This window comes from Drosophila gunungcola, unplaced genomic scaffold, assembly GCF_025200985.1.
Source record: "Drosophila gunungcola strain Sukarami unplaced genomic scaffold, Dgunungcola_SK_2 000074F, whole genome shotgun sequence".
Taxonomy (NCBI): domain Eukaryota; kingdom Metazoa; phylum Arthropoda; class Insecta; order Diptera; family Drosophilidae; genus Drosophila; species Drosophila gunungcola.
In genome coordinates this window covers 310,492-336,976 of record NW_026453237.1, presented here as the reverse complement: position 1 = coordinate 336,976, position 26,485 = coordinate 310,492, and the positions used below count along the sequence as shown (strand labels likewise).

General features: G+C 36.8%; 1 protein-coding gene across 1 annotated transcript; it reads left to right on the top strand.

Annotated features, from left to right (window-relative positions):
- Nucleotides 1-346: 346 nt before the first annotated feature.
- LOC128264559 (uncharacterized) lies at nt 347-26,273 on the top strand. The gene is given in 10 exon segments (XM_053000111.1): nt 347-860; nt 1,545-1,642; nt 1,981-2,502; nt 3,254-3,540; nt 17,398-17,444; nt 18,910-19,228; nt 19,522-19,649; nt 20,029-20,366; nt 21,004-21,222; nt 21,582-26,273. Coding segments are annotated over 10 exon segments (3,285 nt in total). The 5' UTR covers nt 347-796; the 3' UTR covers nt 22,845-26,273.
- Nucleotides 26,274-26,485: the final 212 nt, after the last annotated feature.

The window sequence follows — 26,485 nt, the reverse complement described above, 5'->3', positions numbered from 1 at the left end:
GATCAATTTTTATCCACCACATCACGACTGTGGCACAACGCATTGCTTGTGACGCACATACTGTACTTGGTGAACTCTTGTCCTCTTGTGGTGGGTTAGCTCACGAAACGAAACGGTGAGGCCCTCAATCGGTTGAAGCCAAGGCCAAAGCTCAAAGCTCAAATATTCATGGAAAACATCAACGCACGAGCAAAAGCAAAACGACTGTCAGCGTCAGCAAACAAAATGCAGAGTGTTAGTCGAGTGGAAGCCGCTCCCAGAAATTGGGACTCCTGGAACAAAATAAAAGCAAAATTTATTTACTAAATAAATAAGTAAAATAATTAAGGGATTTAAACTACATATTTAAAAATTGTTTAATCAAAAAAAAACCAAAAAAAAACTTTTGACTATCAAATACTCAAATTGATTTCGGTAAAATAACTTGAAAGCAATCAGTGTGACCGGCATTTGAGTTAAATACGCCCATTTCGTCACTTTGGGCACACTTCCACAAACCATAATGCATATCTGTCTAGTTGCCGCGAAAACTGCCAGCAACTGAGCTTTAATCCGCCCGAGAAGATGACACTAATTGGGCCGCGGTCAGCGCTGAGTGTGTTTAGTGTTTTTGTTTGGGACTCGGTGCTTCTGTTTCTGTTTCCGTTTCTGTTTCGTTTTATGTTTTTAGTGCGACGCATTATAGTGTTCAGTGTCAGTGTTGCTTGGTTCTTCACGGACAACTGACGATTGTTGATTCCGTGTGGTGTGTGGCCTGATTCTGGTCACCTGTCGAAAATTGCGAGTGCGAATTAGTATGACGCCGCCCCGGCTGAGTCGCTATTTGATGGCAGTGCGTGGTGGGCGCGATGGGGAGCAGCGTAAGTAGGCGGCCGTGATGGCCTTGAACTGTGTATGTGATGTAGTCGTGTGCTTGTGCGTAAAGGTGTGTGCGAGTGTGCCAGCTGTAGATGTGCATGCTGCAAGTTGTTTTTTTTTTTTTTTCTCTGAATCCAACTTATTAGTACTTTTTTACCATGCATGTGTAGAGCCTGAGTAGTCGATGACAGAACAAATTATTGTTAATGAAATACAATAATGAGAATCGATTGAAACAGTTTCAACATGACCTCTCTCTCTCCCCCTTTCTTTCTCTCTTTCTTTTCGTCTCTGGTATAATTTGTTATTCTCTTTTTCTTACCGCCACTGGTAACATTTGTATTTCCTGTTTGTCACTATTTTATATTTTAAATTATTGTTTTCTTGTACCTTATAATTGATCTCTTTCATTTGTAACACGCTCTTTTTTTACTTTGTTTTTGTCTGATACATTTTTTTTTTGTATTATTTAAAATTATTGTTTATTTTACAATTTGTTTCTCACTTTTATTTCTCCATTTTGTTTTGTTTTACTTTTTCCTCCTTTTTCGTATTTTTTTTGTTTTTAACATTTCACTTCTGCAAATGTCCCTTATTTTAATTTCCTTTTCTCTTTGATTTTTTAATGGTACTGTTTACAAATTTTTTGTATTTGTATTTGAATTTTGTTTGTTTTTATTATACAGACAGCAAGAACTCGCAGACCGACGAAGAGAAGCAGCGCGATCGACAGCGCAACGAGCGCGAGGCCAAAAAGGAAGAGCAGGACGCCATCAACTACAAGGTGAGTGTGTGGGTGTGTGTGCCTCTCTCTGTCTGCCTTCTCCCTATCTCTTTCTGTCGCGGCCAATTCGGTGTGCGTGTGTGTATGTGTGTCTACCGCGCGTGCAAAACGAAAATTAACAATTCAAATTAAGTAATCCCTCAAAAAAATAAAATTTAATTAAATTAAATTAAAAAAAAAAAAAAATAAGAAAAGAAAAGAAAAGAAAAGAAGAATTACAAATCAAAATGAAGCAGTGATTGATGAAAATGCAACAGCAATAAAACATAACGATGGCCATGCGATAACCCTTAAACCTGATAGTAAGAATGCACTTTGCGACAATTGCATGCAAACAGCGCGACAAGGAGCAACGCGAGGCCCGTCTGCTGGACTTTGAGATACGCCGCCAGCAGAAGCGGGACGAGCAGCAGCAGCAGCGCCAGCAGCAGCAGCAACTGCAGCAGCACCGCGAGCAGCAGCACCAGCAGCAGCAGCAACATCAGCAGCAGCGCGAGCAACTGCAGCAGCAACACCGCGACCAGCAGCAACATCAGTCCAGTGAGAAGAGCCCGCCCACCTCGTCCGCCGCCTACCAGCCACATACGCATCCGCAGCAGCAGCAGCAGCATCAGCATCAGCAACACCAGCGACAGCATTTGCATCTGCAGCAGCAATATCTACTGCAGCAACAACAACAACAGCAGCAACAGCAACAACAGTCGACGGGTAGCGGTAGCAGCAACACCCCAGTGACCCCAAAATTGCAGACACCGCCACCTGATCGCTCGCTACCGCCCGCCTTCCGAAGTCGCTCCATCGAACGGGAGATCCTCTACGAACGGAAGCGATTCTCGCAGCCGGAAGCCGGCGAGATCAAGGTTTTCCATCAACACCCCCAACCACACAAAACAATCCACCCACCTGCCCAACAATCCAACCTATTTGTGCACCTGCCAGCGGCAACTTCCCTTTCATATTTTTGAGGTGGACAAAAGAGTCGTCGGATTTGACAGAAATTTACAATTGTCCCGCATCAATGGTTGATTAACTTAATATTTCAATCAAAATGTTTTAAATTTATTTTTATGATATTTTTATTATAATTTTGTATGTATTTTGTATGTGTTAAGTTGTAGTATTTTTGTTATCATAAGAACGAGAGTTCTTAAAAAAAAATTAGAATTAAACGTAACTTGTTTGTTTTGAGAATAAATCTTTCTTTGTTTTATAGTTTAAAAAGTAATTTTATTTTCAATTATGTAAGTTAAAAGAAAATACAACTATCATTAGTTTTAATTATTAATTTTTTATTAATTCAGGTTATTTTCAGTGTATATTAATATTTTGTTGTAATATTTACAATTAATTTTTTGTATTTTTTCAGTTGTGTTGTAACAAAAAATAATATGCAAAGTTCTTATGTGTAAACTTAGTAAGAAATAAAAATATGAGTCGTAAGATTTTGAATCTTAAGCATTATTTGTTTTTTAAAAACATATTTTTTTATTTGTTCTAGTTTCATAAATAAATTAGAAGCCTGTCTTGATCCCCTGAACACCGATTTTGTCCACCTTCTTAACGATGAACTATTAATTGAATACACTTTCTTTGGGAACTCACCTTGCACAGGAGCTCGAAAGTACGACATCATCATCGTCCACGCAGCAGACTTTCCCCGGCAGCGCAGTCGGTGCGGGCAGAGCGTCGACAGCGGCGGCAGCAGCGGCGGTACCCGGGAGCGGGACAGCGGGACAAACGACGACATTGGCGGGGCCGCCAGCAACGGCCGCAGCTGCCACAGCTGCGATCATCCCGATATTGCCGCTCGGCGTTGCCACGCTGCGCGATGATTCCACCGAATCCGAGCAGTCCGTGACCTGTGCGCATAACCAGCTCGATGCCTACCACCGCATCATGTGAGTACTTTCAACCATCCAATGTACTCATATTGTATATTACAATACTAAAGAAAAAAGGTTGAGTATAAGTTTGCATAAACTAACATACTCGAACGAATTTTATTAGCACCTTTAGTTTTCCATATACTCTTCATACAAAATTGTTTTCTTGTGAGTACCCATTTGACGTGCTCAAAATTGTCTCACCAAATATCCTCAATTTAAGTGTCCTTAACAAGTTGTTTAATCTTTGAGAATACGGTTCAGTGACTTGAATTGGCCATAAGAAACGATAAGAGAATCACTCTATCAAAAGAAGCCGTGTTTGTTAAGTGATTTTACGAGTTCCTCAATGCTAAATTATTACCCTAGATTTAAGCTTTATTTGTCAATAACTTCTATGTTTTAGCAGGTTGCGATATTTATTTCGTATCTTAAAGTAATTTAAAAAAGGGAACTTATAAACCGTATTTTTACCGTTTACCTTTACTGTTTTTTTAATTATACAGTCTGGGTTTTTTGTGTTTTCTTTGGGCATAGCTTGCATTATTTAAAATGTGTTTCTCGACATTAAATCAGCGGACATTGTTTCCATACACACTTTTCTGCGGCCCTCTCTCTTAAAAAGCTTTCAAAATACTACGAAAAAACTTTTTCTTCGCGTAAAAAACTATTTTTCTTGCCACAATTCATTGTAGGGTCTATACTATACAATTAAATAAAATACGTTTTCGTGAAACTAAGGAAAAAATCAGAGAAGTGCATATAACCCTGACCAGTATGCTTCAAAAGATGCATGTAGATAACGTGTAACAAGCATGTAAAATACCTAGGAAATCACGTATGCGCCATGTGGTCAGTTCAAAGTTGCATTCCACAGATGGCGCCCAAGTGCAGTGAGTCAAATGCATTGCAAATAAGTTAATTTTCTTCTAAATTAAAAATTATATATTTCAAATATATTTTTAAGTTTATATATTGCTTAATTTATTTAATACAATCAAGATACTTGCGTATCTTGCACTCTCTTTTCTCTATAGCCTAATATGTTTATAGTTTTTTGTACAAAAAACATTTTTGAGCAGCATTGTCCCATTTCGAAAGTCTTTAACTTATTTTTTATTAGCATATGTAATGCACTTTATATATTTTATAGGTCATTTTATATAAGTCGATAAGATACTCATGTTAATTCTCTAATGATTCGATAATAATTTAGCAAGACCTAGTTCCACTTAATCATTATGCAAGCATTTTGAGCCTGTTGAACTTGATGGGAAAATTAGCTAATAACATGCTTTTACGTTGACCTCAAATTAAAATTGTCAATTTTTCATTAAGGCCAAGTCATTAATCGACCACCCAGGTAAACCCTACAGCACACAGGTGCACTTCCCAATGTTTGTACACCGGTATCGGGGTTTTATTGTGTTTGATTTGGCACAGCCTGCAGTCTGCAGTCCACAGCTCCGGCAATCAGTTCGCAATTGAGGCATTTCCCCAGCCCCAACTTATATATTTATGTGCAAAGCGAAATCCAAAACGCAATCAATTATCGTGAGTAAGTGAGATTTAATTGCTACCCCGAAAACCGCTAAGTGTTCTTTAATAATTCTATACGTGAACGTGATATACTCATAACTCTGTTGTGTGCCTAAATATATGTATAAAAGCTGGCCGTGGTGTTTGTTATGGCCTTTGGCAAATTACTTCATTGCACTTATCCATTATTCATTACGCCATTTGTACAATATTTGGATTCGTTCCAGCTCGGTTCCCAGGCCAATACTTTAGCCATAGTTCATGGTCGTTGATTGCGATCAAAAAAGCGTGTCTCAAAAGGGTGTAAAACTTTCTGGAGCTTCGAAAGCATTTTTAAATGTTTTTAAGTAAAGAAATCGCCTAACGCATCTTAAAATAACGTTAGTAACACTTTGTTTATTAGAAATGTATTGTTTTTAAGATTATTTATTTTTTGCGATCTCTTGGAAACTCCAGTTCCGTATGGTTGTTATATTGTTGTTGCGACGAGAACTTTAAATTTGTAATATACAATATTTTGCCATGTGAACTATAGTTATATATTTATTCATTGGATTGTAGATTTTTTAAAACATACGTTTTCTATGTATAATTCAGGTCACGATTTGGGTTGCACTTAATGTGAATTTATATTGCCTACTTAGGAGGGCAGTTAGGGACGTTGGAGTCTGTGCTGCAAAGTAACTTTAAAGATGAGTACTTATAGGGTATTTATGTGTCAGCTCTATATGCACGTGTGTGCAGCATATAAACGACTGTACATATATGTATGCATTTTAGCAGAAGGAAAGGCCATGTAGGCCCCTGAGCATAAGCCGAAAAGGCAATCTCGTAAAAAACACGCACTTCCATCTTCCATCTGTAGTACTATATAGTACTACACACACACACACACACACACACACGCTCACAAGTACTCGAACACACACAAACTGGCACTGCAGGACACAGAAATACACTCATACTTACACCAGCACACACACATACACATACACCCGCAAGGAAGAAACACACACTTAAAAGCAGACACACACACACACACACACAGGTACATGTGCACTCCCACATGTAGAATAAAGAAACATGCCGGGCCAATTTGCAACCGCAAAAGAAGAATACTTTGGGGAAGGTCCCTGAAGTGATAGGAAAACAGCAAGAAAATGAGAAAAGGACAAAGAGAAGCAAAGGAGAAAGAGAGAAAGGATGAAAAACAAGAAGCAAGAGGGAGACGGACATGGCGGCTTTTTTGAACTGGGACACGTGCGTTTAGGCCAAAATTCACCACAAAAACAGAGAGCTGCCGAAAAAAGCTCAAATGCTCAAAAATTGCGCGCGCTGGCTCTTTCTCTCACACTCTCTTTCTCTCTCTCTTTTTGACGCTTTCTCTCTCTCCTTCTTTCTTTCCCTAAAGTGTTTAAAAATTAAAACACCATCCGGAATGGCTCTAATAATTAATAGAATAATTGACTTTCAATTAAAGTCTTAATATAAGGGTGTACTTTAATACTTTTAGTGGTATATGTATTTTTAAACTATCAATTATTATAAATGTCCAGTTGCGGAACATACAACTTATCGCTGGTCTACATTTTTTAAAACAAAAAAGTAGCAAAACTTAACAATGGAGTAAAAAAAATTAATTTTTTTTAATAAATTGGATTTACTTTATAGATTTTGGTAGGGTATTTAATTTTCAACCTTCGAGTTGCTCCGTCTTCTCATCTTTTATTTTCGTTGTGTTGTTTGTTTCTCTGCCGTTTCCTTAGGTTTGCAAATAACACGTGCATTTGTCGTAACCATCACTCGCCCTCCGCCCTCCGCCCTCCGCCCATCGTCCTTCACCACCCTCCACCCACCAACCGACCGGCCGCCCAACTCCCCCAAATTGTCGTTTCGCTCTTTCACCTCTGCTGCGCTCTCTCCATCTCTTTCGCTGATTTTCGTCTGCCAGCTATGCTAAAAACTTTTCCTGGCCAAATCGTTTTAATAATTGTTTTAATATGGCAATAATAAAAAATGCTGCAATACAAATAATAATATCCATTTTTTTTAACTATGCAATAATTACATTGGATTCTATATTTTTACGACTTTTTATTTTGAAATGTATTTCTATTTTAAATTAATAATTGTTTTCTGAAAACAACAACCAGTATTTTCAACTGTTAACTGTATACGAGAATGGGGCTTTATTTTTATCTTTTTCTAAATGACCTATTAAAAGTTAAAATAGTTAGGTTATTCATTTTTAAGAATCAATAAACACATCAAATATTCTTAAAAATGAAAAAAAACTCGATATATTTATATATATAATTAAAACGGAAACGGAATGTCGGATACTAATATATATAAAAATTTCTTTGATATTTATATATTTTATTGCCGACTCTTGTTTTTTAAGATTCGATTTTAGTATTAAAAAACTTGATACCTATAGATGCATAATTTTGTATATATCCAAACCTTTCTTTTAGGCATATAAATATTTTAAAAATATTCAAGTTCAGTTATATTTGGCATACTAATTTCATCGCTTTGCATTAATTCTAAATATATTTTGTGATCATACATTTATAAGGAATTTATAAGCAATTTACAACGGACAAATTATCCAGCACTGTTAGCCAAGTTTGCTTTGTGTTTTGGCCTGCCTTGGACACTGTTTTGGCATTTGGCTTTCAGCTGGCTGTTCTGTTTCGCCTGTTTCGCCTGTTTTGCCAGTTTGCATTTTCCGATTTCGGCAGCGAGGCCAAAAAAAGTCGTGCATGTTGCTCGGCGATTGAAATAGTGAGAAAGCGAGAAAGTGAGCAAATGAGCAAGTGAGCGAATGAACAACTGAGCGAATGAGCGGTGGGACTTCTGGTCTTCTGGTCTTCATTGCGGTGTTACGTGTTTCGCGTGTCAGACGCTTCGGTTCGCGTCGCGCGCGTTCCGTTGGCGGCAACCATTTTGGGCGAAATTATTTAATAACAATTTATAAATAATTGTAAAGAAGGCTAGCAAAACAGAACTAATGCAATAAATACAACAACAAAGAAACCAATTGTGCGAAAATTGCCTTCTGTTTTCTTACATCTCTTTTTTTTTTTTTTGTTTTTTTAGTTTGTTTGCCAGTTTTTGTTAAGTGCCAAAAAATACGTATTTTGTGCTCGTAATACATATGTGCTCTGCGGCACATAAATATGCTTATAAATCTTGGCTGTCAAAGGAGGTGGAGGAGGGGTGGAGAGGGGGCGAAGGCGGAGGGGGGAGAGCTGGAAGAAGGTCGGGTAGCGATTTTGTTGCGTTTGCCGTTAGCAGTACCGTTACATGTGCTGGCGTGTGTAAACATTGCCGTTACATACGGCGGCCATATTGTTGATGCACACATAACGCATACGCAACGTTGAACCAACTTCCGGCTTACTTTGTATTAGATTTAAAAAACAAAAACTTCAAGTGCATTTTGATACCGTTACTATTTTTACTAAGTGATTGTGTGTGTAAGATAAATTATTTCTCTAGTTTATCTTATTTATATTGACATACTTTAAAATTTCTTACTAAAAGTAATTAAAGTAAATATAAATACATTTCCCGTAGTTTGTACGTTTGTTTGTTGAAACAAACATTAGGGACAGAGACTTAAATGTTTCTTTCACATAACCTAGCTTCCCAGTATTGATGCAATTTTTACTCACTTGACAATTTAAAGAGCATTTTAATCTTAATAAAAGAGAAAACTTGATTTTGTTGCTTATTTAAAAGTAAGCCCTGCAGCTTCTGAACTTCCGCCTTGAAATGTGATTACATCAAAAGCCACTTTAAAAATACTATGAGGTGGCAAATAAGAAGTCGATATTTCCTTCGAGTTTTATTCATCTAACAACGGTATAATTTTAAATGATTTTACACATTACTCTTCTTAATAGGTGCACAAAAAGGATTTTTCGACCTGTTTGCAAGTGTCTGAAAATATGAAAATGATTATATGGGAAAACCTTTTTTTTTGAGTGAATAACAATATATTTTTGTAATAGCAAATGCAGCTATCTACAAAAATAGAAAAACCTTTTTTTTAAGTGACCAAAAGTGTGTGCATGAAAATGTAATAATTTGTTTATTTTCTCTTTTTTCGGAAAATAAAAAAATTGTTTCATTTATATTTACATAAAGTACAATATCCAATTTCTTGTTACTTAAAAAACACAAATTTTAACAGTTTGCTAGTGAATGTGCCTTATATATTTCTACATAGCTCGCGAACAGATATCTATTGGATATTTGATAGGCATATCTGCATTGTAGGCAGATTTGGGTTACTACTCTCCACTTGGCCAACACACACAGGCACAGAGGCCCTGCAGAGGATGCCGTTATAAACAAAGGCAGGCCAACATCTGTGCCAAAGCATTTCCCATTTTCTCATTTCCCATGTGTGTTTTTGGGCGACTGTGCGATGTTGCGACTGTTTGTGCGGCTTCTATTTGTGTCAACGCTCTAATTTTTTGGCTGCCTTTCTTTTGGGAAAACTCACTCAAAGCCAGGCAAAACAGCAACAAAGCTCACAAAAATTCTGGGCGAAAAACAACCCGGAAAAAATGAAACACACAAAAATGGTTCAATAACTCTGCGTGCCGGACTTTAATGTCGTGTGAATTGCATTCGATTCGGTGGCACAATCAGCAACAGCAACAGGAAAAAATTGTGTTTAGTAAGTAATTATCCAGTCACGCCACTGGTCCTGTTTTTCATGAATGTGAGTGCGGAAGGTTGGGCTTGTATCGATAAGACCGCTTTACCACAAAAAATTCCAAAATCAGACACAGTACAAGTTCCTTATTTGTAACTATATCATTCGGTATTTGTATACATTTTTCGAATTTTTTTAAAGGGATTTTCAATAGTTTTTTGATATTAAAAGTTTAAAATCTAATATGCTGAAATTGAATATCTACTGGTATTTCTATAAATTTGTTCAATTATAATAATAAAATTATCGATAGTCTTTCAACTATTAAAGTTTTAAGAATCACAAAAATCCTTTAGTTTTTCTAAAAAAAAAGTGTCAATAAATTATTTTTTTAACCTCCCTAATCTACATTTATTGATATTAAATAATAATTTTAAGAAATATAATAAAATAACTTTGGTATTATTTAAGTAAATGAAATAATACAGTTGATGATTGTATTATCATTGGAGATGGAGATAACATTCAAATAATACTTTAAAATATATTTGTTCGTGAAGTACGATACGTATTTGAAACGAGTATTTGGAAGTTTTTTGTATTCCTGGGTAATGAGTTTTTCGAGTTGCACTGTAGAAATCTCTTTAAGGGCAAAATGTAGTGGTTATATCCATGCCTTGCCCCTGGCTCTGGCTCCCGGTCCGGGTCTAACTTTGTTGCTTCAACTCGACTTGACTCGATTCGACACGACTCCGCCCCCTAACGCTGCTGGGAATATAATGCAGCCAAGATTTGGCTGTGGGCGGTGGTTTTTTTTTGGGGGGGCGAGGCAAAGGAAAACCCATGAGGGACTTTGACTTTGGATTCGTGTGAGAAATGTAATTCCAATATGACATGCCACGTGTCACCCGATCTGGCCGCTGATATGGGATATGGAAAATGGAAAATAGAAAACGGGCAATTGCATAAGCTTGTGTAACGGCACCAATGTCTGGGATTTACGAAATACATTGGGAATGGATATAGAAGAGTTTCCTGTGGCATTTATTCATTGAATTGAATCCGTTTTAATCCCAGTTTAAATCATTTGGCTGAACAATGTGTGCACTTGGTTCAACTAAACCTCTTGGAAACTTGCTCTGGCCAATAAATTGACTTGTATAAAACAATTTCAAATGATCATAGCAAATGGCTTAATACATGTATTTATATAGGAAAAACCTTATTTAATAAATAAGCCACCAGATTTAAAATTAAAATTGTTCAAATTTTTTTTGCGAACAAGACTTTTGATTATCGTCAACTTATCTGATTCTTTAAACATTAAAATGTGTTAAGCAACTATTAGTCAGTTTAAAGTGTTAATAAATTCAGTTATGCTTAGATGCGTGGGCCTTAACTTTAACCCATTGACGGATAACATGAAATATGACAGGCCTATATCCGGAATACGGTATCCCGTATCCTGTTTCCGGCTTCCTGTTTCCGGCATCCTTGTCCTAATCGATTAGCGAATGCTTTATGCACTTTCTCGAATTCCGATGGTCCGAGGCCCCGGAATCCATATCCATATCTACATATATATCCGTATACTCGCAGCCGTAATCGTAACCGTATCCGTAGGCCGGTCAGCGCGTCAGTGGGTCACGGCTCTCCCGTCCCTTTCTCTCCGGGGTCACCGGGGAAAGCGGAAAATGTGCCAGCGGGAGAGAGATAGATGGAGACAGAGAGTGAGAGACAGAGAGAGAGAGCGAGAGAGAGTGGGAAAATTGGAGAGCGAGCCGGAGAGGAATGCGGCATATCGACCGGTGTTGGTGTCACGCCATGCTGCGGTTGTTCAAAAAACAAGAAGGCACTACAAAAAAAAAATAAAAAAAAAAAAACAAAAAAAAAAATGGGGAAAAAAAAGAAAACACTCACACACACACACACACATGCATAACATTTATACACATGTGTGTGTTTTATATATTTATTTTATTATTTGCACTTTTGGCTACGTGCTGTGTGCCAAAAAGGCGGAATACCAAAGCAATTTGTTTTTGCCAGCCTATGGCAGGTCCTTTGAGCCTCACTCACACACACACACACAACTAAGCCGGGAAAAGCCCCCTCACACACACACACACACACTCAGAGACACACACACCGACATGTAGTTGCAGTTGCAGTTGCAGTCAAGGTTGTTGTGGATGATGTTGCAGCTAAAAATAGCAGGCAAGTGGCTCAAATTGGATTTTTCCTTATGCCTCCTCACTTCCTCACTTCTTTGGCACCCACTTTTCGCAATCATTTTCCCCAACCCAAACCAAGCCAACCCAAAGCCAACCCCTTTATGTGGCCCACATAATTAGGAACCAAAGGCTGACACTATAAACCAGTTGTCTTTTGTGGCTGCCATAAGCTTGTAAACAGCTTACAGACGCCTGGCCTTCGGTTGCACATATAAAATAAGAAACAAATAAATGGGGAAAATGGGAAAAACACATTTTCCAATTCGTGCACGAGTCAAGGTCGCCGGCCACACACAAAATGCCTGGAAAAGCGGCAAAAGATAATCGCCAATGATGCGATTTTAAGTGCCGACAGCAAAGTGTCAGCAGAAATCAAACCAAAAGGGTTAAGGGTAAATAGTGGGGGTTGGGTTGGGGTAACAGAGCCATGAGAACTGATTTGTCACACGTGTAATGGCCAAATGTCATGCTGATGAAATGACTATAAATGCATTTCATTGCTTTCTTGTTCGGGCAGAAAAACTCAGATAAACTCTGCGCTCAAATTAATTGTACGACATGCCAATTTGAAGCATTAAAACGCATTTAAATGTCATTTATTCCAAGATCAAAAGGCACTTAACAAAGAAACAATGTTAGCTTTACTATAGAAAAAATGTGTTCTACTGCGCATTTCGAAAACACCAGCAAATAAACTTTGATACTCATACGTGTAACATTCAAAGCTATTTTTTTTACAACGCTCATTTTCTTTTGGTATAATTTGGTTGTGAATTTCAAACAAACACTTTTTTCTAGAGCTTTATTATTATATTATATTATTATTATTTTATATTATTTATTAACTATTTAAAATCTGCCTGCAATTTAAATTATATATCCTTTCAAATCGATTATAGTTATTTATCTTATTTGTCTTTCCCTATGTTTTTCATTCAGAGCTTTTAAAACCATAACAAATCAATTAATCAACATAATCTTGATGGGTTTACCTCAATTTAGCTCATCAGGTTAAAGGTCTTCAGACCTGGCCTGATAATCTTTGGCACTTGCCACCCACTTGGCGAATGATCGGGGATAAGAAGGTTAAAAAGGATAACGAGCGTAACGAGCATAACGAAAGTGGTAGGCGTGTGTGTGTGACACCTGACTAAATGTTTAATTTGTAGATTAGTGGCCCCTTCGGCCCCTTGAGTCCTGACGTATTTGCCTATATACCCATATATACCCATGCATACAAATGTATAATAAATATATATATATATATATTTGTATCTATTTTTGTGTGTGCTCAGTCAACTGTCATTGTGACCTAGAAAGAGCTGACTTTGCAGCTGTATCTCCAAACTTTTCACTAAAATGTTTCCTACAAATATTCATTGATCCCTGAGAATTAGGCAGTGCTGAATATGGAATAACATCTATATAACAATTATATTTATATAAATAAACCGATGGCAAGGGTGGGGAAAGTAAAATTTTGAATAACAAGTTTAATCAATGCAATAGCAAAGCTGAAAGTTTATAGCCTATCAGAACATAAAAAATAAAAATATTTACATGTTCAAAGACAGATAATAACAATTATTGGGATTTAAGAGATTTGAAATTATAATTTATTTAAGAAAATATGTTTATGATTTGAAAACAATATATTTGTAACTACTGATTATTAAAATGAGTGTATAACAGAGAGAACTTATAATTTAGGAAGATTATATAAATTTAAAATTAATGAAAGATACAAGAGCAGAAAACCTTAACTTTTGTGAGTTTAAAGTTTCATAAACATTAAACTTTCATCTCTCGTTGCATCACTTGGTTTAAAATATATGAAAAGAACAAGCGAAACTTTGAATATTTATTATAGTCATTGTCAAATATAAGACATTTACATATATAGTAGCCTTTTGCGAAGTTCAAACCCAGTTGCCCAGTGTTAACCACCCCCTGTCGCTTGTGCCCTGAATTTTAGCTACCTGTGGAGGTGTCAGTTTTACTGTGTAAACCATTGCATAAACGTCAAAAGTTAGTTTGGGTAAGGGAAAAGGAAAAGGGAAATGCAGAGGAAAAGCGTGCGCAAATTGTGCCTTGTTCTTGCACTTCTTGGGGTGTCAAACACACACCGGTCGTGGGGAAAAGCTGTCTGTTTTTCCCTCCCTCACTCTCTCGTTTCGCCCCCACTCACTATTTCGTTTTCCCTGGGGCAAAGTAATGCATTTTCCGAACTGATCCCGCTAATGAAGACGGAAAAGCTGTCTGACCGATTCTGAATCATTGTCAAGGTTGATCTATTATTAACCTTCGATAGTGGGAAATCAAAAGAACCGCAGACATTACTTTCGCGGACATACATACATACATAGATACATTTGTAGCTGTCTTTGGCACGAGGCGGATTAAATGAACCGGCGATGAGCTAAATTTAACAGCCATCAAATTTCTATTTATGTGCTCCTATATTTCTGTTTAATTCAAAGTGATCTCTAGAAAATGCATACAATGGGCAAAAGAAGTTTAAATACACTTTTCACTGAAATTTATAATAAAATGTTCGTAAGCTTGTTTTGACCACTGTAAATAAAATTTGTATGAATACATCAAAATATATATTCATTTAACAAAAATACTAGAACGTAACTTTTTTCATATTTCTATAAAAAAAATATAATTTTTAAAAATTAGAGATTTTAGCATTAAAACCTTTAAAATTAAAACTTTATTTTGGCATTCCAAAATGTGTACAGTTTTGATGACTTTAAAATCATTTTTGTCGACACTGTTTTGGATATACTTGTTTTGATTTACGACAAGTTTAGATCGTGTTAACAAGTAGGCAGGTGGTTTCATTTATCAGCAAAGTGCTTCTTCTCAATTCTCCCAATCTTATTCTCTTTTTTCTGAGTGTGGTGAAAAGCTCTTATTCTCCCCCCCATCTCATTCTCTATTAGCTATATTTTTACTTTTGCCTTGTTTCGACTTCTTAAATGTTGTGACAAAACTTTTGGCAAAGTTTCGATCAAGCTCTTTTGTATTTTTTGGCAAACAGATTAACAGTTTCAGGCGATATGAATAAGTTTCCAAATTATAAGCCTCAGCAGCGACAAGAAAATAAATATTTATCTGACTGGACTTTGCCTTAAAAGTATGCTGTTTAGAAAACGAAATCCCATGTGATTTGTAGTTCAGTCTTAACGGTATATATTCGACCTAAAAATAAAAAATCGCCAACAAATACAATTTAAATCATCAGAACTCGAAAAAATCAACTTGAAAACAAGAACAAATGCGGTTCTATTAAAAAAATAACATTAATATAATGAGAAACTTTCTACCAAAACAAATCAATGATTGAAAATTTGGAAAAAAAATTAAAAAGAAAACATAAAATTAACTAATAAACAGCAGCAACAAAGAACTAACGAAGTAAAAGCTAATTTTTTGACCAAGATAAACACATATACTGTTGAAAAACATAAGAAATTTAATAAATAAATAAGTGCACTAAAGCTATAATTTCGAAATAAATTGTTTAAATACAAAATGAGCCTACAAGAAACCAAATAACTAGAACGAAATAACTATAACTTTAAAACTTGTGAAACACGCAACCAAATAACTTTATAAAACTAGACAATTTTAATATTGAAAGAAAATTCTGATAGCTGAAAAAATAGTTGAATCAATAGAAAACATTTAAATAAATAACAAATAGACAACAGACATTTAAATAAATATAAAAAACCAATAACAATTTCAACAGCAATCGAATGCCTAAAATAAATATGAAATTCAATTCCTAAAACCACAGTAGCTAAATAAATACAAAGTATGTGAAAACCTAGAATAAACAATGGCGTCCAATAGTGTCTAAAAAATAAGCAACGGCTGCTAGGAAAAACAACAATAAGAGCGAATATTAACTTTGATAAAACTGAAAAACTACATAGTTTAATACAAAAATAGTCAAATAAAAAGCAATGTCCATGGCATTATGCAATTTAAACGGCGACGGTAGCACGGCGCAGTCGACGTCGCAGTCGCCGGCGACAGCGGCAGCGCCGTCGCTCGCTCACTCGCACTCACACTCGCATACGCTGCAGCAGGAGAGTACGCCGCTGCTTTTGGGCCACGAGCAGAGCGGCGGCAGCGCTGCGACCGAGGGCATTGGGATTGGGGGCGGTGGTGACGTCACCGACAGAGCAGTAACCTCCATTGAAATGCCCACAGTTTCCGCTGGCAGCGATCCTGTACCGTCACTGCCTCTGCCGCAGCCGCTGCTAATGGCGCTGCCTGCCAATCTAAACTTTGTAACGGGACCCACGACACAGCAATTGATGATCGGTAATGGCGCCGTCGGTGTCGCTCCCTCGATCAATGACAACAATAACAACAACAACAACAACAACAATGTGGACAATACTAGCGACGAATCGAACCCGGTCACCATTTACAGGTATAAAAGTCGGTAGGATGGCCAGCACTCGCCGTTCGGGTTACCAAGTGTCCATATTTACAATTTACTTTATTTATATATTATACTTTTGGTTTAATTGTGCTACAAGGGTTTCCTTATAAATTAGTACTGCACTAGTCACCAAAACCATGTGCATTTCAGATATGTTATAAAAAAAATTTTTTTTTTAATCTTTGAACATTAAATTCTGGAAATATCAGACCACTCCATTAGCAATCTTTTCCATCCGAATTTCATTTTACATTTTTTTTTCGCTTTCACAGAAACCGTTTCAATTCCAATTAAACCTCAAGGAAAGAGAATGTTTGAAAAAATAGGTTTCTTAAATATATACATTAAAAATTCTATGTATTCTGTGGCACCGACGGTGCATATTAACCGTCTAGAGATGTCTGAGATAACCTTTTAAAATATTAAGTGGTTTTATTAACAAAATAAAGTATATTTCCAGATTAACTCAAAGTCTTTATAGCTGCTTGAAAACTCAATACTACATACATTTAAAAAAATATATAAAAATTGATTTTTTTTAAACTAATCATAGAATTAGAATTTATAATAATAACTTAAAATAAAGTTGAATCTTTTAATAACCTACGTGGTCTTCAAATATTTATATTTACTACAAGTTTATAGAACAACGTGGCGAATACGTAATATTTTAGCAAAATCTTTGCTGCTATTAAAAAAATTCTCTACTTCCTATGGTATACAAAATAATAAAGACCATACTTGCACAGCGTGGCATATACGTAATATTACTAAGACGTATTGTTAAATTCGTAATTTCCAATTGATATTTAGGTACAAAGGATATTTGCGAGACAATATTATGCAACGAACAAAATACAAATAGATTTTCAGATTTACATTCATATATTAAGTCACAATATTCGTAACAATTTTGAGGACATCATAATTTATTTCTCACCGGTTTTTCATTGCAGGTGCCGGGCTCCCATTGCGTCACTCGACTGTATGGAGGAGTTCAGTGGTACGGGCGGTCATCTTGATTTCGGTATCAAACTTCTCACTATCATATAGGCTTATCATTTATGTTGTTTACTGTCGATTGCTCGACCTTTTCGATTGTTTTTGATTGCCTGCCTCTGCATGCTACCACATACAAGCAAGTATCGCTTACTTCAAAATAGCCCAAGTAAATAAATTATATACAAAATACAAAATATAAAAAAAATAAACCCAAACCCTAACACTCCGCTAATCAATGTAGTTCAGCTGTCGGTAATTGTTGGTTTTGTTTAGCGAATTAAGGCGCGGGCGTATGGCTCGAATAAGGGCCAAAAACATGCAATTCGAGTTGTAATTTATTTTATTCATTTTGTGAGGAACAACAACTCCACCCAATCCACTCGAACCACCTGCCACAATCACGCAACCAAGAAAAAACCAAATATAAAAAAAAAGAAAAACACGCACCGGGCGCACGCACTTTTGTTGAAGGAAAAGGAAAAACTGGGGAAAGGAAAAACCAACGGAAAAATGTCACTTTTGTTTATTCATGTTCATTGCATGCCGTTCGCTTTGTATTTTTTTACATACTCTCCTCCAAGGCTGTCTCAATTAGCTAATTGAAAATAACAAATTTGTGTTTTTTTTTTGTTTTGCATACCTTAAACATTTATTTTTGAGGGCAAAATATGTGTGCGCTTGGGTCCCTTTTTGTTGGTAATTTCAGACTTATGACCTTATTATGTGGCTTGGCGTGAACAAAATGTAAATGTATTTTAAATGTTTAAGCTTTTTATTATTTAATTTTACCTTAACATTCAGTTTTAAGTTTTAAACAATAAACTCCTTTTACAATATGAAGATAAATAGCCGATCTTTAAGTCAACTGCTTTGATGGTGTTAAAAAGTATTTCATTATAAACAGCTTTCAATCATTTTACTATTTTTTTTAGTACATAATAAAATATATATTTTTGTTAGGTAATCTGTAAAATTTATTTGCAAACACCCACATATGTCAAAAATAATGCTTAAAATATTAAAGACATTAGTAGAAGCCAAGAAAAATCTCTATTAGGCAGGCAGAGTTTTATACTATATGCTAAAACCAAATACTTTAAATAGTTACTTGGAAAATAAATGAAGTACTTTATACATGTATATTTTTTGAAATTTATTTTTGTTCCATAAGTAGAGTATTGGCACTTCGTCACCTTAATTGAGATTGCCTTTTACGTGTATTGTGGCATTGCGTTTGTGTTTTGTAACCATTCTTGTTGCTGTTGCGTTGCTGTTGGTTTTTGCACGTTTCCCGGCACTTTGAAAGCCCTTTCTCCATCCCAAAATAAAAGGCTTCTCACTAAACGGAACGCACATTTCCCCCAACGAAAAATGTTTCATTTCCATGCCCGAACCCAAACTCGACCATTCGAATCCTGGGATTTCGACCGCGATGACCGTGTATCTGGGCATTCCGCTGCGAGCAGGCCGTTCGATCAGCTTGGGTTCCAATCCGGCGCTGCCCCTCCGCCATGGATCCACTCCGACGCCGGGGCTGCGGTACAAGAATCTCGGCAAGAGCGGGCTGCGCATCTCGAACGTGGGCCTGGGCACCTGGCCGGTCTTCTCGCCGGGCGTCAGTGATGACCAGGCGGAGGCCATCCTCAAGCTGGCCATCGAGAGCGGCATCAACCTGTTCGACATCTCGGAGGCGCACTCGGAAACGGAGATCGGCAAGATCCTGCAGCGGGCGGGATGGAAGCGGACCGCCTACGTCATCACCACCAAGGTCTACTGGAGCACCAAGTTAGTAGCGGTTCTTAGACTTTATTTCTTGAGTACTTGGTATTTAAAATGGGATTAACAAAGATTTTTCATAAGAATTTCACAATAAAAAAAATAAATAAAAATTTTAACTCCGATTATGTTAATCTATTTTTTTTAAAACTTAAAATTGATATTGTGAAAATTTTTTTGTATTTGAAATATAATAGTTTTTTTTTTTTGACAATTATAAAGGGTTAATTAGCACATTAAGATCTCAATTTTTTTTTAAATGCGGGTTTAATGAGGGCCTAATATTGTTATAATTCTTTTAGGTCCGAGGAACGGGGTCTTTCCCGGAAACACATTATCGAGTGTGTTCGAGCAAGTCTGCAGAGGTTGCAGTTGCAGTACATCGATATCGTTATCATCCACAAGGCAGATCCAATGTGCCCCATGGAGGGTAAGTCATTCGAACGAAATAGTCCCATTAGATAATATCAGTTTATGAAATAAGTATCTAATTGAATATAAACTAATAATTTGATAAACTTATATTCGCTGTGTTATAACATTAACCAATACCTGACCTAGAATTCGGCAGCCAAATATTACCTAATTTTATTAATAAAAAGTAATTTTGTCAATATCAATTTAAAAAGAAATAAAAATGATTTTATAAGCAATATTAATAATGTAATTTGTGAGGCATTTATATAAGTCACATCACATGCTTATCATTATTGAATTGTAATTTTTAAAAGGTGTTTTGGAGGTGCTTTCATTTCTATTTGAAGTACTTTGCACAATTTGTAAACTGTTGTTCATTTCCTTGCCAGAAGTGGTGCGCGCCATGAGCTACGTTATACAACAGGGCTGGGCAATGTACTGGGGCACCGCCCGATGGAGCCAGGTGGAGATCATGGAGGCGTATACCAACTGCCGGCAGTTCAACTGCATCACGCCAATTGTGGAGCAATCGGAATACCACATGTTCTGCCGCGAAAAGTGCGAGCTCTATCTGCCGGAGATGTACAACAAGATCGGGGTGGGCCTGATGGCCTGGGGCCCCCTCTCGATGGCCTTGAGCGACACCCAGAACGGCGACAAGCTCTTCCTCCCCAAGGGATCTTTCAAGACGAAGAGCTTCTCGTGGACAGAGGACGAAATTAATCGCAATGTGAGTTACACACTTTTTTTTGTATTTAATTCTTTCATTTTATGCAGGATATATAAAGCAAGTTTTATCGATTTTTTTTTTAAATAAAATCTTACTTTTGTATTTTTAAAAATTCATGAAAGATGTTGAACTTTTTTTTTTTTTTGCTTTAAGGCTAAGAAAGATTCAATTGTTTGTTTCGTTTTTATCATAAAAAAATAAGTAAAACCACTTTTTAAATTTTTTTTTTGTATTTTAGTTATGAATCCTTAAATTTTTGTTTATGAAAAACTTCAAAAGCTGCCAAATAAAAATGCTCGATTTAAAAAAGAAATATTGAAACTTGTTGACTTAGAAAGACAAGAAAATATAACATCAGATATTAAGTATTGAACTAATATTTAAACTTTAATATTTAATTGCCAAGAGCGGTTTTTAAATTAAATATACCGGATTTTTTTGGCCGTACTCCAAAACAAAAATCTCTAATCAAATAAAAAGTGTAAACTCTTAAATTAAATGAAATAAATTATTGTGTATCTTATGCAGTTTTTGTTACCACTCATTATGTAACAAAAGAGAATATTTTTCTATAGATCAATTATTTATAATGGTATTAAAAGGCAATATTTGATGGTAAATGTTAAAATATTTTTAGGCCGCTCTGTCGCCGCAGGGCAGTTGGGGCAAGGACCGGATCGAGGAGGGGCGCCGCCACTGCGACCGCCTCCGTGACCTTGCCGCCCTCGCCGAAAAGCTGGGATGCAGCCCCACCCAACTTTCGATCGCCTGGTCGCTGAAACACGAGCCAGTGCAGTGTTTATTATTGGGTGCCACCTCGGCGGAACAGCTCCACCAGAGTCTGCAGTCGTTGCAGGTAAACAAATTGCAATAAATTATTATTAACAAAAAAAAACAGGTGCATTAAACTATATTAAAGGTAAGTTCACATTGTGTAAGGCACCCACATTTATACTTTGGCAAAGTTAAATTAATAAAATCATAACAAATTGGGCCTCTCAGTGAAAATCTAAGTCATCGTAAAAAAATTATACACAAAAACAACAGGAAGTCACAACATTGTTTAAATTGCAAAAAGTGCCACCAAAGAGGCACGATTTTTCGCACCAAAAAAAAAACAGATTATTAAGCAATAGGAGAAAAACATACAACTATTTGTTAAGCTCCATAATTGGGTAAAAAGCGATAAACTTAACCATAAACCTGCAATTCCAGCTGCTGCCACGCCTCTCCTCGAGCGTCATGCTGGAGCTGGAGCGGATATTGGAGAACAAGCCGGTGCGGCCGCCGATGATCTCGACCCTGGCGCTCCGGTGACAATCAGCGTGCCCGCAGGGGCCGCTCAGCCTGAGCGGCGGCGGACCCTGCGGCGCCGATTCGCCCAAGCACGAGGACGAGGCCTTCATCGAGGAGGTGGACGCTGCCAAGGACGCTGCCAAGCAGGGCTTCTGCCTTATCCAGTGACGAAAGGAGTCCTTAGATAACGATAATAAATTTTTGAAAGTGATTAGCAGTAAAACTAGCCTAAGTAGCAATACCATGACGACAACAATAAGCAAGCAGGAGCAGCAGCAGCAGCAGCAGCAGCAGCAGCAGCAACAGCAACAGCAACAGCAACAGCAACAGCAACAGCACCAGCACCAGCAGCAGCAGCAGCAATATGTGCAACTACAACAGCAGCAGCAACATCAGCAGCAGCAGCAACAGCAACAGCAACATTTGCTGGCCAGCGGCAACACCAGCGATTCGGTAGCTATTCCCATCGCAGCAGCTGACCTCCAGTTCGACACCCTGAATAACAACAATGTAAACAACGGCAGCCCGGATCAGGTCGTGCCCTCCAGCGAGGAGCCCCAGAAACGACGCTCCCTGCTCAACTTCAAGTCGCTGGACTTTCACCTCAAGTCCCTGTACAGCGGCCTAAGGAGCACATCGGGCACCACTCCGCCAAGTCAGCCGATTAGTTCGGTGCCGGCGATGGATCAAACGCAGCGAAGGATGCCTTATTTGCGGGTGGAGAGCGTGGATCCCGAGGAGCCAAGAGGCGGAGGCGGAGGAGGAGGAGGAGGAGGAGGAGGACCAACGGTATTGCCAGGACATTCCCCCAGCCTTCTGTCACCCTTCACTGGAGGAGGTGGTGGTGGTGGTGGTGGTGGCGTCGTCCTCGGAGGAGGAGCTGCAAGCCTCCAGTTGCCCTCGTCGGATGGGTCCACCATTAGGAGATCCTCCACATCGGATATAGTGAATTGCAAGAGGGGAGGGGGAGCAGGAGGATCAGGAGGATCAGGAGTGGTGGGGTCAGCCTCCGCCCAGGATAGCCGGAGGCCAAGCACCTCGGATTTGCTCAGGAAGGCGAGGGAACGCAAAGGCAGTGAGGCCAGAATGGGCAGGAGTGTCTCCCACAGTGGACTAACCAGAGGTGGACCCGGCGGAGGAGGTGGTGGCCTGGGGGGCAGACGAACCAGCATGGCCTTCTAAAAAAAAAAAAAAACATAAACATAAACACTGAGGAACATTTAAGCAATGAGGGGTAACGAAAAGTGGCGAAAAAAAAAACTGTTGATCAAATCTGAATCAGAAATAGGCTGACAAAATGGCGCTTATGAATTTTTATCTATTAAAAAGTAAAAAATAAAAAAAAAAACAAAAAATAAAACAAAAATTACCAATACCAATACCAATAATAGAGCAGTTATTAAGGAACGACTTTTTGTGGATCTATTATCATTACGATTATAAAATGGTTACTACAATTGCGCCTCGAAGAGAACTAAAGTTAGTAGATGATAAAAACAAGTAAAAGATCAGAAACATAACACTTCATCTCTCCTAAACTCTGTATCTCTCTCCCTCTCTCTCTCTCCCCCCAGCAATTTAATATATATATATATATATTTAAAGGACCCCAACTTTTATGACAATATTAGAACCTAACTATCGTGTACTATCGTTAACTATCGCCTGGCAAAAGCTCTAAAAACTAACCTGCGTTCTGGCCCCAAAAACCAAAAACCAAAAAAATTAAAAATTGATTCAAGATCGATCCATTATATCATCGTACTGTGAGAGTTCATATCAAGCGAAAAGGATACCCAAAGATATATAGGGATAGCAAAGCAAATGTCTTTTTGATTAATCGATTAGTAGACTTAACGAGTGTAAAACGATTGTTAACGATTGACTTGAGGCGCTGGAGGGGAACGATGAGCGATTAATAATAAAGATAAACGATAACGCAAGGTAGGGGGAAATTCGTCGGTTAATTAAATTTTAGCTAAATGAAAAAAAAAACAAAAAAAAAAACTCAAATGAAAAACTAATAGAAACAATTCAAATCAAATCTTATTATATAGACATTACTAGCATTATGTAGTTAAATAATAACAATTCAAGCGAAATTTTTTTAAATCAACAAACGAAAAAAAAAAACAAAGCAAATGCCTTTCATAACAGCAACAACAACAACAGATAGTTTATATTTTAAATAAATGCAGATATATATAGAGATATACACACACATATGTGAAAAAAAACGATAACGAAAACGAAAACGAAAATGATGAAATAAAACAAAGCAGCAACAAATTGTTATTAATTAATTGTAGTCCATTATCCCAATGGCCCATATACCATATCTCATATAAGTGAAAACACCAATATAGCAGCATGTAGGATACACATAGAGGGGAGTTCCCGGACCCCCTCCCGAATACCATGTATTTTATCATCATTATCGAGTACATATATAAAGTCTTTCTCACATACGGACTGTGATTTCATATAAAAGTAAACGTAAACAAAGTAAACAATTAATTATTATATCTAACATAATGTAATTAAAGGCTAAGTTCATTCGAGAGATCTCGCAGATAACCACACCCACTCACACACACAAAAACCCACACACGCACACCGCCCCCAAAAACACCTTTGTAACTTAAAAAACGTGTTGGAAAAAAGCCCCATAAGTAGCAATTTTCCAATCGAATGGCATTATATACTCTACTCTACAATTAATTAACCAAAAGCGATTGCCTTAATAACGAATAATAACACAAGATTAGATCAGATCAGATCAGATCAGATCGGATCGGATCGGATAAAACCCAGTCGGGGGCCGGTTTCCTCAAACTTCAGTTCCAGATCGGAATACATTATACACACATTTGCATCCATTCGCATATATTATATATTACCGCACTGTTGCTTGAGAAATTGTCCCGCGCAGACAAATAATATATATATTGGTTTAGCTCCATCAGATCACTCACAGAAAATATCTATATATATATATATATATATATATAGGAAGTACTTATATATATGAGAGTAATTGCATTTTTTAGTAAGTAGTTAATCCGTCCTCAACAAACGGCCAACCAAATGACGCGAAAAACTATGGCGATTGTGGCGCTGCTTAACCAATAACCGTTATCCTAATTTTAAAAACATATAATTAAAAAAAAAAACCTTACTTTCAAATCATTGTAAAGCATAAAGTTTGTTATTTAAAGGTTGTGATGTTAATGTTCTAGAACCTTATTTATTCAAAAAAAAAAAATGCTGAAAAAATCAAATACATATCTACGAATGAGCGAATTACAAGTATATTGATTTGAAATATTGTTATGAACTTAGCTAAATTATTGGTAAACAAATGTATAATCTATCTTAACAATACCAATCAGTGAAATCGTTTCAAGATTCTTGCTTTAAAAACATTTAACATTTTGTCAGTCAATTACTTTTTAAAAACAAACGCAGGTTTTTTTATATTTTTCAAAATTCTTATATTGTAAGCTTAAGAAATAAAAGCTCTATTAGTTTATTATTAATTATTTATGTTATTCGGCATTTTTGATATCCTTAAATAATTAAAACATATTCTCAATTCCAATACAACACTACTAGGCTAAACGGGTAATTGATAAATAAGCAGCGCCTTTCGTTACATCCAATCATCAATTGTGGCCACGCCCCTTGAAAAAACAGCCACGATGTGTGAACCGGAAAGCAATAATTCAATATAATGCTGAAACAAGTTCAACTAACAAATTGATGTACATACATAAAAGTAAACAACAACAAAAACTAAAAAGCACATACACACAGTTGCATTATGAGATTATTTTTAGTCTGTTGTTATCGCAATTATTATGACTATTATGATTATTATGATTACGATTATTATTAACTCGTAGCTAGTAAAATCGAATGAGGATCAGCAATTTATATGCCTAAGCCTAAAAGTAATCAGAAACTACACTTACACCCATACTCATGCCGTTAGAGTAATACAAATACAACAGCCACACACACAAACAATACACTGACAAAAAAAAAAAAAAAGGAAACGTAATGAAAGCAATTGCAGCAAGCAAAAGCAAAAAGTAACGGAAAGTATTAAGAAGCAAAGAAGCGTAGCGATTAAATCTAGTCAACAAATTTTACTTTACACCAAATCAGAAATATTTATAACAATTGCAATAACTAAACGAGGTGCGATATAATGAAAGCGTATATATAATAATATATCTTAAAATTATTTTCTTATCGAAACTGGCAATAATAAATATTAATATTAACTTAAACAACTAAATAATTATATTATACACGCGCGATAACTTCGTAAGTTTACTTCGTCAAGAGGAAACTATTTTGGAGGATCATCAAATAAAAAAAACACTTTAAAACACACTGATAACACTTAGAGAAAAACTCGCTCAGACACACACACACACACTTGATTTGAAATTAAGTCCACGCCAAGCGTTCACACAACACACACACACACACACACACAAACACACACACACACACACACATGTAAAAGGAGACCAGTGTTCACACACTTGCGTTCACCATTTGCTACTGCACCAGAATACACACAACTACACACAAAATCAGCTTTACTTTAGATTTTCGATAATTAATTGCAGGGCTGTCGCCTAGGGTTGCTTAGAAATCGAGAAGGAAAATCCAATTCAGTCGCTTTCATATAGCCCTAGATAAGAATATATACAGAAGTACATTAAAACAAGCAATACAGCAATAATGCTAACCTATTATTTCGCTAAGTTACTAGAAAACCGAATAATAAATAACAGACGCAACCTCTT